The following is a 21,460-nucleotide window of genomic DNA, read 5'->3' on the forward strand; positions in this document are numbered from 1 at the left end:
TTCTTTTTATTAGTTAATTATATATATATAAATGTAATAATTAATAATCGGATGTACCTATATAGTTTTAAAATATTTATAATACTACACACTCTATCCATGATAAATATTAACCAGTGACAATTACTGAAATTATATTAAGTATTGAATGTTTTAAAACCTTAGATAGTTAGATGTATTTGTGGTAGTTTGGAATAGCTTGGATTACCTAATAGGAATGCAATCTATGTCCATTGCAATTCATGTAGGGAAGAGTCTTTTCACGAAGTGTTCACGGTAAATTACCAGAAGGAAAATGTGTTTAAATATGCCAAAATTATGCGATTTTTCAAAATTTTAAATTATCTATTAACTAAAATATATCATCAGATCAAAAAAAAATCTTGACTCAGTAGGTTTAACCTAACCCAAGGAATTTGCACCATAACTTATATCCGTCACTGCGAGAATATAGTTATAAGTTATAAGTTATAAAAATATTTAAATAAACACTTTAAGTTATTTGTATATTTTGTTTGCGTGTTTGCTTATAAAATACCATTGTTTACCTGCAGTATTGTTTTTAATACTTTCACATATGGTAGTCATTACGATATTTTTTTGCAGTACAAATATGGTAGGTACCTAGTGATTTTTTTCATATTATTCTATGTGTCTATGTAAGTAGGTACCTAATACAAATAATCCTATAACTAATTTACCAACACGTGGGTAATGATTGTATATTAAAAATGAAATGCACATTTACCTACTTTAACATTTCATATATTTTTTTTAATGTTTTTGTAATTTATTAAATTTTAACTTTTGACACATTCCACAATTGATAATACCTAATAGCCCCTCCAAGAGCATTTTTTTAAAAATATTATGTACTAGTCAGTCTCAGTAGTCGTTTATATTTTAATAACCACCGGCTACTAGACTATTAGTTTACATTATATTAACATATTATTATTTATCTATAGTATAGGTTTGCCCTAGATTAAGTTGTATATTTCCGTTTCCTTTAGGAAATTGATAATATTAATGCTTGATGAGAGGTTTGGTTGTAATGCTCTTTTAATAGTGTTTATTATTTGATTCTTCGAATTTTTGACATTCGGTTATACTATATTTGACTGAGTAATTTACTCCACACGATTCACACATTGCTACTTGGGAGAGTCGTTTTTAGCTATGAGGCGTTATCATGTTATAAAATATATAGGTACTACATATCTAAGGTGATTTAAAATTGTTTCATCTTTCATGCTTAGGCTACGGTTTTGTCATGAAATATTATTTTCAATTACATTTTAGTTTAGTACTTCGTCTTTTCCAATGTTTTTTAATATATTATGTATTTATGTGTTATCTGCATATATGTGCTTTATTTATGCTAAGTTTGGAGTGTCGATAGATGATGTGGTCGCTCTAAAGGTACTTGGTCAGCTTTTTCTTTGTAATTTATAGTTTTGTACCATTGTGCCCAAATATCCATAAGTTAGAAATGTCTATTCTTTTTTAGAGTGGTTTATAAGTTTTTTCTTGAATTCATTTTGATACATTGATTGGATTTTTGAATTTGAGAGGTTAGTGAGTCGCTAAGTATTTAGTAATTTTTTGTGTTATTTCATAATTTTTGATTATGTTTTTTACTGCTTGCTTTGCTAGTGCTTCATCTATGTAAATTGAGCATTCGCTTGAAGCTTGTAAAAAGTGGCTGAATTATCAGTTACTATTTCTAACCTGGCGTTATTATTTTATACTTTGGATGCGTTGGTGTTGATGAGTTTTCTGTTTTTGGTATTTTTGTATTGTATTAGATATGAAAAAAGTTTTTATCAATTATATGCATCAGAAGCAATAGTTAATAGCTCGAAGATAAAATTATGAAATTATATATTATTAAATTAGGCTATTGAAAAAAAGAATTTACATTTTGAATTTTTGTATCACACCATTCACACTTCACACACCTGCAGCCTGTAGGATACCTCCTTAAGTAGTTCAAAAATCTAAAGAATTTGGCATATTATCATATTAAAGTATACTTATTTACAAATTCTAAAAATCAGAATTTGAATAACTGCATTGTTAAATGAAACAATTTCATTTTGTTTATTTCTACGTTTGGAAGAAATTTCCAGCATACGAGTAGGTATTAGTAGTGATTTCTTAATCCTCTTAAAGATGATTTTATTCTGTTGTTATCTCGGGTACATCATGTAGAGGTTTCTTCCATATGTACCAAAATTCAGTAAATATGCCCTATCACTTGCAATGATAAAGCACTATAAGACCTCGGTACCTTACAGAAGCAAACTTATCATAATAGTGGCCTTTATACCCTAGGCACAGTATTGGTCAAACGATTTATAACAATTTAAGATTTCTATCGAAAATATTAAAACTACAAAAGAAATGAAGAGTTTACCAATTTATATATATAAATTTTTTTATTGATCTTGAAATTATTAATAATTTCTGCTTCAATACCTGCGTCCATTAGCATTAGGTACATTTAATATCATACCAGAAAAAATAAAAAATAATTATAATATATATAAAAAAAGTACATTAAAATGAATAATTATAATTGTTAGTTTTAAAATCTTATAGTAATTGGAGAATTTGTGATGCTTTAAAAAAATGTATGGTGCTTACTTCGTTGTTTGGATTTGAACCAAGACTTGGTCCGAGTCAATTTATACTTAATGTTTACTTTATTTCTGTTTAATTTAATTTTGCTTTTGTGTTATTCAAATTTTGCTTTAATCTTAATGTTATTCTATTTTATTATATATATTATGCTAATCTTGTTGTACGCATATGTATAATATAATAATCATGCTGTCGCCTATAACTCAAAATAACAATAATAATAATAAATAATATAATAATAATAATATAAAATAATAATGATGATTTTGAAAAAAATGGGGGTGAGTATGTTTGGCGAATCACACTATATTTAGTAAACACATCTAATAAAACAAACCTAAGGCTATTCAACGCATTTATCTCCATTTTATAGAAAGGTTTGTTTTTATTTATATCGAGAACTGTGTATGCAGTATGCACTGTGCAAGCGCAATTTAATTCTTCAAAGTTCAATGGCAACCTTCTAAAGATTTTTTCATAAATTATCATTTTCAATATTTTTTTGAGTTATTTGCTCATTGAGTCAAGCAATAAAAATATTTAATTTGTAAAACACACTTATAATTAGCATAGGGTGACTATTTTTAAATAAAAAAAAATTACTAAATTTTACAATTTAAATATTGTTGAATAAGCTTAATATTTTAATTAAACACGTTTTGTTTGGATTATTTTTTGTTGTGAGCTTAGAAAAATTGGTCAACGTATTTTTACTCTTTTTGGATTGATGTTGATTACTCAACATTTTTTAAATTACAATTCATAACAATCAACACTCGTTCCACAAAAATTGTTATAGGTATACTTAATAACTTTCAAACTTCAAATTTTAAACTGTAGTTCTATACTATATTGTCATCGTTTTGTATTTATTTCTTTGATTATTTATTTATTTTTTTTACACATAATAATATGGAAAACGAGATTAAAACGGGACCATCTTCTATAAACGGGACATTATGATTAAAGAGGATACAATCCCGTTTTAAACGGGACATATGGTTAGCCTAATTATTATATAGTAATATTATATAATAAATTTGTTAATAAGTTTTAAATCAATATTTTTTATCAATCTAAATGCTATAAAATAGATTCTTGATATAAATTATATTATACCTATATTATCAAAAATGTTTTATCTGATGAATTTTTTTTTTTTTTTTTTTTTATTAGGAAAGAGCCCTCGGCAGCATAGGCCATTGGGCTTACAAAATATGAATAGCTTAAATTAAATATTTACAGTAAGAAACGTACAAGAGAGAACTTAATTCTAGATTTTGGATTGAAGGTTTGCTGTTGTGATGAATTGGATGATGTCTGTTATGGCCTTGGGATGATTTTGAAGTATTTCGGAGAGTGATTCGGAAAGGTTGAGGCTTGATCGGATGTTGTGGTATGTGCGGCATTCGGTGAGTAAGTGTTTAATGGTAATTTGGACGCCGCATGATGCGCATGTTGGAGGATCTTCTTTAGCCATTAAAAAACTGTGCGAAATTTGAGAGTGGCCGATTCTCAGTCTCGTTATGATGACTTCGAATTTTCTGGGTGTTTCGATGGGAAATGTCCAATTGTCTGTGTTGTGTTTTATTTGATTAAGTTTGGTGGAGTAAGATAACCATTGCTGGTGCCATCTTAGATGACATTTGTTAGTTATCAGTGCTTGTATGTCCCTGTATGCGATGATATTGATGGGAGACGATAGTGTAGAGGTTTATCTGATGAATTATTAGGGTATATTAGGCTAATATCGAAGCTTTTTAATACCTACGTATATTGTACCCATAGCTAAATGAAATATTGCGATTTGTGATTTTGTGAAACTATAATGGATAAAAATTACTGTATCTTCAATCGTGATAAAAATGTATTGATTTTAATTTCAATGGATCGTATTTGTACCTATTGTTGAATAAGTATATGTACTTATTTTTCTTATACACAAGTTATTAAGTAGGATCTTATTGTTACGCATTGAGATTTAGCTCAACAATAGTTTTAAGAGATTCTTTATACACTTGATATACAATGATTGTATCAATTGTTTTTAGGTTTTAGACAATTTACAGGATTTTTTTTAAATTACTAATTTTTAAGAAAATAACATATATAGTATGATCTTTATTTATATCTGTATTCGATTTAAAAACTATGACTATTTTTAGTTTTTCTAAAATATTTTTAACTATTAAAAATATACGCGTACATATGTTTGTGTAAATACGTTACTATGTTTACAAGATTATAATTATAATATTAATTATAATAGAAAAACAAATTACCTACCTATACATTAATATAAGAATGATACGATGTACTTTAAATTATTGTCAATTTATGTAACTTTAATTATTTCACGTAAGAGTAGATTGAAATGTAAGGATTGAAAGCGGATTTGAATAAATTTAAACATTGTTAGTGAATATAAGTTGTGACTGGGACATTATTTTGTCTTCAGAAATACCTTTACCATTCTCCATAGCATGCGCTCTTATCTGTCGGCAAACATATTATATCCACTATTTGTCAAAGTTTTCTCATTACAAACGACATCTCTCATGTTGTGTGAAATCCGTCTTCACTCGCATGAGTGTCGGTTTTTGACAGCTCGTAAACATGCTTCGAATTGTTAGGTATAGGGTGGAAGTTGAAATTTGATTGTTGACATCTAGCCATTCGATAAAACAAAAAAATGGAATATAAGCCACGAGCAACAATCAACCTTCTTGATATTTTTTTATTATCTGAAAATATCGATTCTATTCTTTATAAGTTATATTTAGTTTAGTTTTTAAAAATATTTTTTAAAACTATTTTCGGCACAGTAAGTGTTAAACGATATTAATATTATAGTTAACAATAAAATGTAACTTTATGTGCACTTGATTTGTGTATAAATGTAAATTATAATAATGCGTGGTAAATAAAAAATATAATCTGAATTAAATTTTAATATAGGTTATACTATTTGATAATATTATACTGTAGATTATTGTTGCAGTCACAATACAATAAAATACAAAATATTTAAAAATATTTTCAACTTTAGATTCATATTTATGATAAAGGAATTTCATGAATTTGTAATAGTTTATAATTTTCTGAAATTGTTTTGAATGCATGTAAATAATTTACTTTTTATTAATTGTTTTATATTTATATTCTATTGTATAAATAAGACAGATAAAATATCTTTGCTTAAATAGTATCTAAATATTTAATGTATTCTGAAAATAAATTAAATTGGAGAAAATTAATTATTAATTTTATTATTTATGCTTGATTATAGTTTAAAGACCAACTGCTACTTCAACTGAAATTTATATCCGACAGTCAGAGAATGGAGACGTTCACAGGTGGTTCAGGACCTTCTAGGCAAAGATCTCTCAAGGATCGACTTCGAGAAGGAATCACAGGCAGCTTTAATTGGCAGTAAGTGCAAAAATAAATAGATTCAAATTCATAGCAATCGAATAGACTTCATTTATGCCAGGTAAGTGGTTAAAAATATTTTGTGTGTTGTTTATAATCTGTTTAAATGAAAAGGTGTGGTATGTTAATCTCAGATTATGCATTAAACTTGTATCGGTTTTATGGTAGTTAGAAAAATACATAATTCTTTATAACAGATTGTTTTCTTCTGTAACGGAAAGGAAGTAAAAACTATAAATCTCGCAGGGAATATTTGTTTTTACCAGAGCCCTTATGAAGAAAATTGCCGCTAGGAATCGATATTTACACACACACACACACTCAAACAATGACACGTGACTTTTATTTATGACTTCGGGGTCTGCTTCAAAATATTATTTTCTCTTCTCCACATACGTATACCTTTATTACATTTTAGTTTAATGTTAGATATGTATAAATACTGTACAGATTAAAACATGCGTATAAAAGAGGCATTTTGGATTTAGAGTATTTGTTCATTAAACGCATGGGTAGAGAAGTAGATAGAATGAGGAATAATTAATAAGCGTTATTCAACTGTTTCGATTTACAGAGCAATAATATATGCCGAGAAAAATTGTTGTAATTTTATGATTCGAGTTTTCTATTTAATATATTCATCGTATTTAATTAAAAGTTACAATAAATGAAATGCAATTATTACCTATAAGGCGTATTGATTTTCTTTTATAAAACCTCTTATATTAACATTTATAAATAAAGAGTAACGTCAATCACTTGTTAATGAGATCTATAATAATATAATTATTGAATTGAATTTATAATGTTATAGTATTTTCCTGTATAATAGGTTTAAAATGTATCCTTATAATGCACTAATCTTCTTCTTATCGTGTCCGGTGGTAGGGCTATATGCTATTACAATATTATACATAAATACATAAAGTTGTCTAAAAATAGATAGGTTAAAATTTGAGCATATAAAATAAATATAAAGTAAGATGTTTAAATATTTTGTTTTAGCCAGTGCATTGTAATTGATATTGCTTTTTCGTTGGCTAAAGCCAAGTCGTCGGTCGTGCATCCTGGCGGGACTAGTGTGCACTGTAGTAAGTGGTCATCTGATTGGTCTTCGACACATTCGCATAGAATGTCCTGTTTTTTCTGGTATCCCCATTTCATCATGTTTGCTTTTGTATTTGCTACTCCAGTTCTCAACCTATTTAATGTCTTCCATATAGTCCATGATGATTGGTTTCCTCCACATGGTAAGTGCTCAGCAAACGGGACAGATTTTTCACATTGTAGCTCTTCTCTCCATTTTAGTAATCTGTGTTGTTCCGGTGGATCTTGGATCGTCGTTGAATTGGCAATAAAGCTTCTTCGGGATTTAAGTCTCCTTTGGGGTCCTGAGTAACCATGAATGGGGTGTCTTTGATCCATTGTTTGTTTGGTTCTCTCCATGCATGTGGCCACATATCTTGGTATTCTTGGTGGAGCTATCCCTGCTAATGGATATATAATATATATATATATATTTAAGTGGCGTTGGTTTAAGGTATTCGGTTATTATCCTACAAGTCTCGTCGAGGGCCGTGTCAACATGTTTTGAATGTTTAGATTGGTTCCATACTGGGCTAGCATTCTCACCAGCGGAGAAACAAAGTGCTAGTCCAGTGTGGTACGGATCGTGTTTGGAGCTGCGCCCCACTTGCTACCTGCTAGTTTCCGTATTAGATTGTTTCTTGCTTTAACTTTCATTTTAGTTTTCTTACACTGTTCTTTGAACGTAAGAGTTCTGTCCAGTGTGACCCCTAGGTAAACTGGGTGTTCTGTATTTGAGTATTTCCCAATGGTTTTCCAAACCATTCAACTTTTAGTTTTCTTTTTGCCTCGCGGTTTCGGAGGTGGAAGCTGCATATCTGTGTCTTATCTGGATTGGGTCTTAGTTGATTTTTTTTGTAATAATTTGTTAATTCTGGAAGTGATCTGGTAAGTTTACGTTCGACAATTTCGAAGGTTGTGTCCTGCGCTGCTAGGGCTAAGTCGTCTGCATATAAGAAATGTTTTGTTTCCTTAATGATGGGTTGATCATTGGTGTATATGTTGAATAACATAGGCGCTAGTACGCTACCTTGGGGTAATCCATTTCGTTAGTTTCTCCATCTTCTCCATTTGTTATTTAGTGTGACTGTAAAACGCCGATTGTGTAGCATAGATGATATTATTCGGACAAAGTGCCAGTCATCTGTACATTCATATATCTTTTTAAGTAGAAGATTATGATTCACCGTATCGTACGCTGCGGATAGGTCTACGAAAACCACCCGTGTTACTTTTTTGTTCTCGTAGCCGTAACAAAATAATGAACTAATGTTTATATTGCTTAACATTATGATTTATTTGTTTATATACGTTTATAAAATCGACCATTTTACGTTTAAAACGTGGGTAATAAGTATTTATGATTAATCGGATTAACTATAGGTGTAATATTTCAATTTTTTCAAATGATATTTTGTTAGTCATGGATAATTTCTAATACTCTTTCAATTTTTAATCATATACAAGAATTTAATCAGCATCTTGTTATAATATTTTATGTTTTACACTGTATATACTTCCTGCCATAACAAATTATTTATTGTATTTCAACAACAAACCCTGTTTAGATAGATATTTGGTGTATGCTTCTGATTTTCCACCCTTTCAAACGACACCAAAAACATTAAAGACTATAATAAAATTTTATCATCAATTGAAATGTCACCAAAAGGTCAGAAGAAAAGGCTTTCACACCAATATGTTTAAAGAATGTGCAATTATATATAAATGCATATTTCATGTTGTTTATTATTATTATTATTTTTTTTTACAACAAATCATAACAAATAACTAAATAAATTAATAAACTAAATAAAATATTTATCTAATAAATATTATTTAAAACGAATATATCCAACTTGTTATTGTCTATTGTTTTCCAGACATCGTAAAATAAATTATTTGTGAAATCGATCGTGGTTGGAATTCAATAGTTAGATTGTGCAAATAGATAGGGCAGTATCTAGAAACACGTGCATAGAGTACATACCGATTTTCAAACTATATAATTGCATCAGTGTCTAGTTGCTTATGGTAGGTAGGTATGTGATAGTTTGGGAGCGATGTTTATTGTTAATCGTTTGGTGATACCAAAATTATAACTTACTAAATGACGATATAAGGTTTTTAATATATACATACTAAATATTTTATTATTATAATAGTACCCACTTTTAAATTATTTTGTTTAGATTTTATAGTATAAAAATAGAGAATTTAACATTCATAATATTCTTAATTTAATAATAAATACAATATATAACAAAGAACTAATCAGAATAATAAAAAATAAATATTTATTTAATATATTCAATGGCTATTTGTTTTTAAAGTTGATTGATTTTGGTTTTTTGTGTTAAAATATAATATTAAAACCATTGTTGTAAATATTATAATAATTTAGCTAATTTAGCCATAAGTGATTGAGCTAAGTGCAAGTGCCTTATTTGCCCGCGTGGCAATGTAATGCCCGTGTAGTGATCTGAAAAAAATAATAGTGATACAAAACATTGTATTGTATACTAGCTAGTATACAGGAATAGCATTTAAGATTATTGCTTATAGTTTCATTATAACTTGAAAAAGTAAAGAATAAACTTTAGATTTTCAACTTTTTACCTTTTCCTGTATATAGACTCAAATTAAAAGCTTTGAAATGTATTTTTAGTTTTAGTTTTTACTATGTTTTATACGTTATATAACTTACGGTTACGGCGCTGCTATACAGCTTTTAAAATACATCATTACTTGAAAATTGAAACCCATAAACATTCATGTTAATTTCCTTTAGCCAGTGAAGTTTAAAATATTTGCTTCTAAAACTTATACCTACTATAAAACGGTGAAAGAATAAAATGATTGTGTTCATGTTAAAAACTTAAAGGTAGTTCGATACTATTAAATTCACTTCGAAACCACTGATTGGTAAAAGTTTTAAATAAAAAATTGTAATGTAAAAAGATACTATTTTAAATTGTATTAGTTTTATGCAATTATATACCTATATTTAGTATCGTAAAGTATTATATTATGTTATTAATCAATAATCATATTATACATTGAATTTTGTATTGAATTTTAATTAATGCAATACATAATCGAAACCATAATACGTGTTGAAACATCAATAAAGTTTACTTATAATTTACATTGAAAAATAATTGTCCAAGTAATTGATATGTACGTATTTCAAATGAAATAAAGCATTTTATTTAAAGTATAAAATGAGGTCAATCAGGAGTTATATAAATCGATCACTAACTTTTTTGTTTAAAAATTAATTTAAATTATTTAACAAGTATTAAACATTTAATAGAAAAGTTAAGTCATAAACCTTGTTTTATAACTTTTTAAGTAGATGTTTTCTTACTTTACATAAGAACAATAGAATAATAGAAAAAGAATATAATCATATTGTTTCAATAGGCAACCTGATTCCCACGGTAACTATATAGTATTCAATTAAGTAATCAGCCAATATCCCTGTAACCTTTTCTGTAATTCACTCAATTGTATAATATATACGCATATACCTAGGTACTATATAATACATATGTGAGCTTATTGATTGATGTGAACACTATAGTATTTTCAAATAAGTCGGTATCCACGAAAAATATCCTTGCTATTATTCGAATAAAACAATAAATTAAACATGTTTGAGTGTTCAAATTCAATTAAGTACAATGCCGGTATCAAAGGTCTTCTAGCTCAATGATAAACATCCATATTTGTAATGTTGATGTTAGGTTTTGTCTGAAGGTTGTTCTATGTTTGTTTTTTGTTGTTTTAAAGTCATATAATATATAGGTTGATGGATCATAGCAATTAAGGTTGAAATTAGTTGCTTTGCACACACCTCTTATCCGTCTTGACAGTTTACGAGTAATTTTTTTCTTCACCAACTATTCAATTCATATAACCGCGTTATGCGTTCAATATTCCTTTACAAAACAACGACACCTGTGCAATATAATGTGACTAAATGATAAAACGTAAAATATTGTTTGAAAAAATGTTATTTGGTGGTCTTTGATCTAAATAATATAATATAAGCTACGAGAAAAAAAACTAGAATTATTTAACAACATCGACAATTATTGGATTTATTCGACATATACTATAATATTAGTCATTTAATCATTTTATATTTTTCTCAGTAAAATAAGGTATTGAAATGTTTGTCACCTAACACGGTAAACTTGGAATAACATGTTCTCTGTATGCAAGTTTACCTTGGGTCCCTATATACTGAGGCACCAATTAAAAATAAAATACAGGAATAAAATAAATATGTACATTTGTTACTTTTATAGATAGGTTCTTTTTCCGTAGACTATTATACAATTTTAACCTATAGATTTAACCTAAGATATGTTTTAGTGATTTGTGGAATTAGAAATAAGTTGGAATAATTTCGTTTTCGAATCTTGGTTATAAGGTTATTTTCTTACTTAGTACTAGATCAATTTTTTAATTTTTGGTTATTTTCTATATTATTATTGTATTATATTAAATTAAGATTGAAAAAAAAAAAATTTTGTACAAATATTTATACATAATACTTTTATTAAGTAGATTTTAGTTATTGGTTATTACTTATTATTTAGTGTCTATGATTTAAATATAAATATATTATTGAATTATTTGTTATTATTTATTTATTAACGCATGTAAAGCTCAAGTACAGTCTAGGTAAATTTACGTAAATATACTTTAAGTGGCTTAAGTCCTTAACTATAGGTACATAAATTAATTGTATTAATCGAACATAATATAATACATTATTTGATTTTAAATAACAGTATTAACAGTAATTTAATAATAATAAACGATTAAATAACAATCATTAGAGTTCTGCAAATTTCAATAATATATCAAAAAAACTTGACTTATTAAATGTTTATGACTAATATTCCATGATATTATTATGGCTTAAGTCATGAATGATTAAAATTTGAAAAAAAGCTACGATTAGGTACATCATTTATGTTCATACGTTAAAATACTAGGTACCTAATAGACAACTGTTTTAATTTTCTTTGTCTTTTTGCTTATTTTTTATTATAAATAAAACATTTGGTAATAATAACACACATACCTATTTATGCGACAATACGCCTTTATTAAACTTTTCTTTTAGTGTTTCTTGGTGTTATAAATGAATTTAACATTAAACAACTTTTTTTTTGTTGTGGTTTATGGTATAACCATGGATTAATGCCAGTATTCAGTAATAAAAGTCGTTGAAGGCTGGGCCAACATGTGTTGCGCATTTAAATCCTGAAGATGGCCATAATTAGTAACACATTTAGTATCAAAATTTATAAAATAAAAACCTAAAATACGCAACATCAAATTGTAGATTTTGCATGTATCTAAAACTTATATTTTCTTTGTGATGTTACAATTACTAAAACGATTTAATTCATATGGACACCATTAATTTCATCACTTACTTACATTATACTTTAATTCTAATACACAAATACTACAATATTTATTGTTACTAAAGCATTTTAAAGCAAACAAATTTAAACTCTGATCTTCATTCATCCTAATATATTTAGCCTTTAAAAGGTAAGATTGTAAATCTTCGGTAATTAAACTATTTTACGAGAAATATAGTATAGGTACAATAAATATTAAAAAAAATCCATTTAAAATTCTATAATTTTTGAACTTATTCCATTCAGGAGGACATCTACCCCCACGTGTTGTCTTCATTTTACTAATGCATAACATACCCCATTTTATGTTTATAACGATACATTGACAGTTTAAAGTTAAAATATTATCTAAGTACCCACGTAGATTGATTGGTAATTTAATTATAAAATAAGTTATAAGCATTTTAATTTAAGAAATTTTAATATTAAAAATAACGAAGTAAAATGTATTGTTTGGAAGTAAGTTTTGTGTTGAAGATATGAAGAGTGAAGACAACACATGCGAGTATTACGTTCTCTTGATAAAGTTATTCGAAGTATTTTTTTGATAAAATTCGCTGTCTTATCTAATAACTTAAAAAAAATTTTACTACATAATCAGAGTTAATAGATTTGATACATCTGTATATATTATAATAGTACCTAATTATTATTAATTGCAATGCATAATAAAAATTGTATTTATTTAACACATTATTAGATTGTGCAGTTCTGAAATATCCAATTACCTATTTGGATTTTTTTATTCATTAAAAGGAAGTTGCCTAAGGAAAGTAAACATAATTGTAAAAACACAAATATATCTTGCAGGTTCCTAAGGTTAAAAATATTTAAGTTAATTTAATAATTCCTATTAAAAACATGTATAGTAATAGTAATTACAACTTATTTTATGTCTTGAAAAAATCTTTAATTTAAATGTACTCTTAAAAGAAAGATGTTTCACTAAAAATAAAATGTTTTACCTATATATATTTTACCTACTAATCGGCAAATAATCAAAAATTGACACGCTTCAAAAAGTCCTTGAAAATATTTAAGCTGTAAATCACGTATAAAATGTTTATTACGATTTGAAAATCACTTCATGTTTAAATAAATGAAATTAAGAAAAAATAATTAAAATTATATGTCTTATTTTAAACGCGTTAAAACATTTACAGTGTAAAAACACCAAAAATGTTAATAGTAATTTATTATTGTGCATACTTATAAAGCTTCTATTAGGTTATAATAATTATGCAAGGCAACGTTTATACTCCAACACATTAATATTCAAAGCTGAGTTGTGCATATCACCAAAGTCTTGGTTCTCGATTCTCATATTATCTTTAGGAAAATGATAAATAGCTCTTTTTTTAGGTGTCTCTTCTGCGATAATCAGTGTTCACGAATGTGAAATTACCTAAGTTTATTTTGTTACGTTCTGGTAGTTAGATTAGTTGAGAGAAAAAATAATTAATTTTTAGCTGAGTTACTGATAGATCTAAGTTCATAGCTTTTTAAATATATCTATTTACCTAATATAACTGAGAGTTTTCTATATTTTGGTCTATTACTATTTTTTTCTTTAATTTTACAAAAAATATTTGAATTTAACTAATTTATAAAAATAAATATATAAATGATTTTTGTCATTTTAACATGAGTTTTTTGGAACGTACGTGTTCCTATAAGTAATAATAAATAAATAATTTATTAGTCATTAATTTTTATCATTGCCTATGTACTTTAGTATAAGTAGTAAACTAGTAAGCAGTAAGCAATACTATTATTATTTATTCCACAAACATTAGTTATTAAAATAACGAGTAATTTCTAACAATTTATTAATTTTGGAGAAGACTCTATAATATATTAATATTAAATTAAATGATTTTGATTTTGAAAACAAATTTATGTTTTTTTTAAATATTTTTGGTTACAATTTCAATAAAAATATTACCATAATACCGTTCTGATTTTATAAACTAAAAGTTAAGTATACGATATACTATAATATTAATAGAAAGTTGTTAATTTAAAAATTGACTGTAATCAAAAATAGATGATGCGGAACTAATATAATACACTTCAGGTGGTTCATGTTTGGTTCTTGGTTGTGTTCCGTGGCGTGTTTTATTTGATTCGTAGTATTTTTTTTCCACATAAAATATGATCAATCATTCAGTTTCAATCTACCTAGAGAGATGGTTTTGTTTTTAAGTGATACAATTTGCTCTTAATAAATGATCATCTGAAGTGCCCATGAAACGCTGAGAAGGATATAGAGTATATATATGTTATTTAATGAGGTGAGCGCATTGAGTATTAATAATATCACTCACCCTTCCATGACAGAGGATAAAAGTACAAGTAAAAAAATTTATTTCAATGTTATTCACATTTATAGAAAAGTAAAATGCAATAATCTTCATAGGTAGTTAGAGACAAAAATAAGATGATAGTAATAAGAAATAGTAATAAGTAAAACTTTATTCTCGTATTACGTAGCAGCACCATATTCACTCATTACCTTGCGTAAGATGTGCTTCTTAAATAACGACAATAATTGGTTATTACTTATTAGCTGAATAATTGGGCTTTAAATTGTAAATCTAAGTCCCAAAAATACCAAAAACCTTTAAACAGCAAAATTTCTTTAGTAAAACATATAACTATATAAGTATTTGTTAGTTGCATGAGTGCCTAGTATTAATACCATAGTTCAAAGGAGATAACAAATTATGTTTCCTTGTAATATGTTTGTGATACTTATTTTAAAATATAAGTTTTTCAATTTTGATAATCAAAACATTAAACTTTTTAAACAGTTTTTTCGCTTTTTTGGTTTAATACTAAAGTCTTTTTTAATTGTGACTCTGCTAAGCGTGTTATGACAGATTTGTAGTAAGTAAGAACATTATCTTATAGGTTTCATCTCGACCAATTATACCGTATGTATTTTGAGATTCAACAAGTGCTAAGTAAAATAGTCTAATATCTTCAAAAGATGGAATATCACGTAGATAATTGTTTTGTTATATAAATTAACTTCTCAGCTTACTTCAGATTGATGCATTTGATTTTTCCATTTTATTTCATTTTATAAAACATTTCTATACCAAGATATTTAAAGTTTCGAACAACTCAGACTGATTTATAAAAATAACCTAAATCGGCTAAATCTTGACAATTATTATCGTGAATTTAAATGTTGATTATAATCAGTAAGTTTCAAACAAAGAATGGAGTATATAATAGCTAATTTTTGAAAGTTTAAAAATAAGCTATTAGCAACTCACTAATTACCAATAAATTTTATATATCTCTGTCTCAATATTTTTATAAACGTGGTTCCAAGTATTAGGTAGATATACATACAAACTAGAGTAAAATTATCAGCATAACATGATTTCTTGACTTCTCAAAAAAGTGATTTTTTTAATCATTTAATTGAATATTAAATACACAACCGAAGACAATCTTGCAGTAGGTACTCCATATTTTATTGTCAGATTGTGACTAATATTTTCATTAATTTTACCATTTGTCCCTATAATTTGAGATAAATTCTATGACCACATAATTACCACATACTAAAACAGTGACCTAAATAATCTTTCAGGGGCGTAGCCAGGACTTTATTTAGGGGATATTTTAATTTAATACCTATTAAAATATATAAAATGTAGGGTGGGGAGCTTTACACACTCAACTGTAGCCAACAACCATAATATATTAATAATAATATCAAATATTTTTGTATAAACACTTCCAAAAGGGGATGAGTGTTTAAACATACAAAACAGCACATCCCTCTTGCTGTGCCACCGTAACCTTTGGTTTAATATAACAAACTGATCATTTACAACTATTTAATAAGTATAGAATACTTATTACCTATATATTATTCACAATTTTCTACTCTAAGACTATTTAGAAATAGTATACATTAAGCTTTAAGTCTTACATGGTTTTAATGATGATGTACTTGAGTGATGTTGAAATTTGCATATTTGATATATAATATGCACATATAATATATGACTTGGCAATATTTTTACTGCATTATTTACTTTAATTTTTACTAAGGTTAGATAAGTAAATAAATTATCTTATAAGTAGCAAAAAACTTTAAGCTTGAGAGTAACTTTTAATGTAATTAAATTATTACCTTTGCAATTGTTAATTTTTTAAACTAGTATATATTAAGTTAATTATCTAATCAATATCATTATTTTTTGGAGATTAATGTTAAATACCAATATTTTATAATTTATAGAATTGTTCTACAAAATTTGTTAAGTAAATAAGGTAAACCATAATGAATGTTTTTCAATTACTATATGTGTACCTGTCTTAATACATAGTATAATAATAATAATACATATATGTATATGTAGTAAATATAGTAGGTTATTAATAAGACAGGTGAGTGATAGCAGTATAGGTACCACTCAAATTATGTTATGTGCCATTGTACTCATGACAATTTAATATATAGATTTTATAAATTTTTTTCATAGAAAAATATGCTATTCAAGTAATTAGGAACTATTATTTATTTAACTTTATTAAATATAGTTATGAATAGTTTATTAGTTAAATATAAACTTATTAAAAATAAATAAATAGTTATATATAATTTAAAGTTAAATTCAGGTTAGCTGGATAATGTATAAGTTATTAAGTAATATACATATAATGTTTGAATGTTATTATTTTATGCTTTTTAATATTATTTTTATTAATAATATCTTGAAACAAAAATAATAAAAACTTGTACCACAGATTATATAATTATCTATTATTTCATAAAATTTGTGATTTTACAAAGGTTATCGTATACCTATCTAATATGAATTAAAAGTCAAGTATTTGAAAAGATTTTATATTATTTTCATTATTTAAAATTTACCATAATTGCATTGTTTATTTTCATCTTTAAATAGTTACATAATTTAATTTTTTCTTTCATTTTGATTTTTTGTGACATTTAATATTCATCTTACATTTTTATTATGAAAATAATAACTGTGTAAATCATTGTACGAATATTAAATTATATAATATAGCTTTTTATGTAACAATAATAAATTATATCTTCATAAACTGAAATTTAATTTTACCTTTAAAAACGGAATTATATTTTTTGTACCTACTCATCCTTTAATATTTAACTTTGTTCTAAATTTAAATTTAAAACAAAATAAATACAAGTCACTCAAAGTTTAAGGTAACGAAAACAGTATTAGGTATATATTTTATGTGGTATAAAATAGTCAGATCCGTCTTATTTTCAGTAATTTTTGTTGGAATTTATTATACATTTTAAATTTTAATTGAAGTATGTAAGTCAGTTAATTTTTTTTTGTACTAGGTACTATTTGTTAATTAGATTATAATTTATAACTTATGGCACATACTAAAATGATAATATTTCAAATTGTTGAAATATCTTTATTACCTCTTGCAAGCTAGTTTTGTTAACAAGGTATTAAATTTTAATTTTAATAAGTAGGTAATAATTAATAAGTTAAGTCAATATGTTTACAATTTTCAACTTTAATAAATATGTTTTGAGATCGCTGTATTCAATTACTAATGAATTTTTTCTTTAACTTTTATCAACAAATAGCTTATGAGCGATCTTGAGTACTTGAAATGAACTTATGTTTATAATAATTAGTAAGTGGTTAAGTACTACAATATATTATCATCGCCCTGTTGTTAAACATCACTGAGTGTCATAGAACAGTGCCACAGTGGCGTGGTGAATAATATTTTACAACCTCTATACTATAATCAAAGCAGTAAACAGTTTATTTAAAGCTTTAATCATAATTTAATAAATTATAGGCGGACATTGTTTCCCCTAATAAATAATGTATAATTTATATAAGAAAACTGTAATAAATTTAGTTTGATTTTTACTAACCCTCTCCACCAATTTCATAAATTTACAGGTTACGCTTCTCTTTATCACACAGGATTGGAATCAAATAGATTTAAATAGTTAATTGATTAGTTTAAAAATTTAAATCTCTTATACATATGGCGTTCATCTCGTCACGCGTCACTCGTCACTCTCGTCACTCGTCATGTAAGATATTTGTTTTGAATTTCTGTATTGTTTGTATTTTTGTATATGTTTATTATTTTACATCGAACATTTCATTAATAACGGTTATTCATACAATCAACCTGCTATCCTTCATAATATATAATTTTGTGTCGATTATAGCTATACCTATATCACATGTGACGAGAAAGTAGGTACTTGGTATATTATAGTCCCGTAGGTTATTTTTAAAAACAATAATAACGAAAATGTAGTTGCTGTGTATTACTAGTATTATAATTTATAATAAGATGTTAGTAAAATAATATACTAATACAAAATCTTTTCGTTCAGACCGAGAAAGTATTTTAGATTTTAATGAAAATTTTTTTTCTCACTACGATATAGTTTTGATCTACACGACATAATAATATTCACTAATTTACTGTTCTTGCGATAAGGTTGTTGGTTACCTAACCTAACCAACAACTTGCTGTGTCGATCTGGCCCATCCGGCTATCAGGTGATTGGCATGGGGCCTTTGGATATTTTTGTCATCATATTATGAGACGTGACTAAAACATGTAAAATTATTTTTGAACTAATGGTCTGAATTACTCAACGCATTATATTGTTTAGTATTCCAATATGTTTTTATACTTCCGAGCACGTACAAGTTAAGCGATCGGGTATTTTCAAAAATAAAACTGTTAGATCTTCGATGAGCAATAACTGGATACTTTAACTTTTCTGTTTGTCAAAGAAGACATAATTCGATTCATTCGACTTATATATTATAAACAAAAATTAAATTATTGATATGTACTATGTACATATTATTTTTTAGTTAAAAATAAAATATTTTACTGCAATATATCTGCAAAAAGACTTGTGTGGGGCCTTTCATAAGTCAGACCGACACGTCCGACACTATCTACAGTACAAAAACACGTCACAGCAACTTGCTATAGTGTACAGAGTGCCCCCTCGCCCGAAGAGGTGCTTTCCCGCGAATGCAACTACCACTGCCGCCAATAATTATTCGTTTCTGAAACGCCGAGCACGTGCCCGTACGCGCATATTCCCCCGCGCATTAACAAAATCGTCATAATATACTATCGTCTATCACGACCTAAATATAGTGTACATACATATACAAGCATTTATATTATTTATATATACATAGCCACCGTACCTACCTATTATATTATGTTGTTGGTATAGTATATTTATAGGTACTTACCGGCACGTCTAGCATATATGGTTTACGGTATATGGTATATGGTATATAGGTATACGTTTATTGTTGTACCGGCAGACGGTGGCGGCGATGCAGCGCGCGCTCACCTACATCAGGTTGCACAGGCGAACCGCCGAACCGGTTGTCATCCCGAGTTCAGCAGCAGTAGTCGCGTTGCTCTCGGTCCGTTCGCCACGCGCGTTTTTCCGTTTTCGTATCCGCACTGAATATATATATTTTTTATACTTTGATACATATAATATAAATATATAAAAGTATAATATATATTATATATATATGTTTATACGTCGTCATATGCGCCCGTTGTCCGCGATTGTGCGCGAGTGAAAATATTTTGTCTATGATTATAATTATACCATCGTAGGTAATCGTCATTATTATTATTATTATTATTATTATTGTTGTTACCGTCATAATTATTGTTATTATTATTAAACCACTAATACTGTATCAACGTCGTGCGAACGTCATTATAATATAGTCGCGGCGTACACGTCGAGTGAAAAACGACTGTCCACGTTTTAAGTAAGTGATATCAGCTGCAATTTAGCATAAAAAGTTTTTTTTTACCCTTTAACCGCAGCTGACGATGACGTACCGAATATATTTGTATACTTAATATTATATACGTGCATGTGATGTATATAAGGTGGTGCGATTACCTACACTGCAATATAGGTATTTAGCGCAGGCAATAATATAATGATATAATATACGTAATAGTATGTAGGTAGGCTGGTATTATAGTATATTTCCCGATGTGGATCTGTTAGTTGTTCTTTTGTGAACGGTTTGCGGACAACTTTCTCGAAAAAATTACAAAAAATAAATAAATATTAAAAAACCACTACTTATCTATCGTCTGTATAATATTCGCGCACAGTAAACCATAATGTCGATGAACTCAGTGGTCGCCGAAACGGAAAGTGTCTATATTATGATAAAATTATAGGAGCATAGTGCTGAGGTAGGTATAATAACAAATTGGTTGATATTTTTGATCTCACTGAACATTTTTTAAATGTCAAGTAACATAAGTAATGCATTTCAAAAATTCGTCTACCTGATGGATATATATATAGACATGTATACGTAAGCTTAAAGGGAAACATTATAAGCGCCTATCAAGTTCAAAACTATCGCGTATAAAATCATCTGAATTATTAAAACACAGTGATTATTATAGTAGGTAATAAAAGACGAAAGTTTTTAATTAATTACTTTATTGATGATTAGTACAAACTATTGTGTGACTAATTATCAAAACGAAATAGTCTATATAGATTTTAGTAATTTTAGTAAATGTATCCATAAAGAGTTTAAAATATCACACAATAGTTTTAATTCGACATTTTATACGTTTGTACCTACATGTCACTAGGGAAAGTTGCTGATCGTGTCTACGTGACGAGATGATTTAGAACGCTTCACCAGGTTTTCAAAAAAAAAAATTGTAGATATAATATTCTTTTTATTATGAACCACTTACAAAGTTGACTGTTTTTATTTAAAACAATTTTTAAATTTATATATAAATATAGA

The 21,460-nt window shown here is 27.0% G+C and overlaps 1 protein-coding gene across 5 annotated transcripts in view; it reads left to right on the forward strand.

Annotated features, from left to right (window-relative positions):
• The window catches only part of mtd (TLD domain-containing protein mustard), a 185,872-nt gene that overhangs the window by 3,467 nt on the left and 160,945 nt on the right, over positions 1-21,460 (forward strand). For 2 of the 5 annotated variants that reach the window (XM_015508804.2, XM_015508805.2), the window contains exon 1: positions 20,097-20,443. Coding sequence is in view for 1 of the 5 variants with exons in the window: in XM_015508808.2 (XP_015364294.2) it covers positions 5,987-6,078 (92 nt within the window). In the remaining 4 variants the exon portion in view is untranslated. Of the gene's footprint in view, positions 1-5,935; positions 6,079-20,094; positions 20,444-21,460 lie in introns of those variants that run through there. The other 3 variants (XM_015508808.2, XM_015508802.2, XM_015508806.2) reach the window with 3 other exon arrangements.

This window comes from Diuraphis noxia, unplaced genomic scaffold (assembly GCF_037042655.1).
Source record: "Diuraphis noxia isolate RWA-SAM2 unplaced genomic scaffold, SU_Dnox_SAM2 contig0003, whole genome shotgun sequence".
NCBI classification, from domain to species: domain Eukaryota; kingdom Metazoa; phylum Arthropoda; class Insecta; order Hemiptera; family Aphididae; genus Diuraphis; species Diuraphis noxia.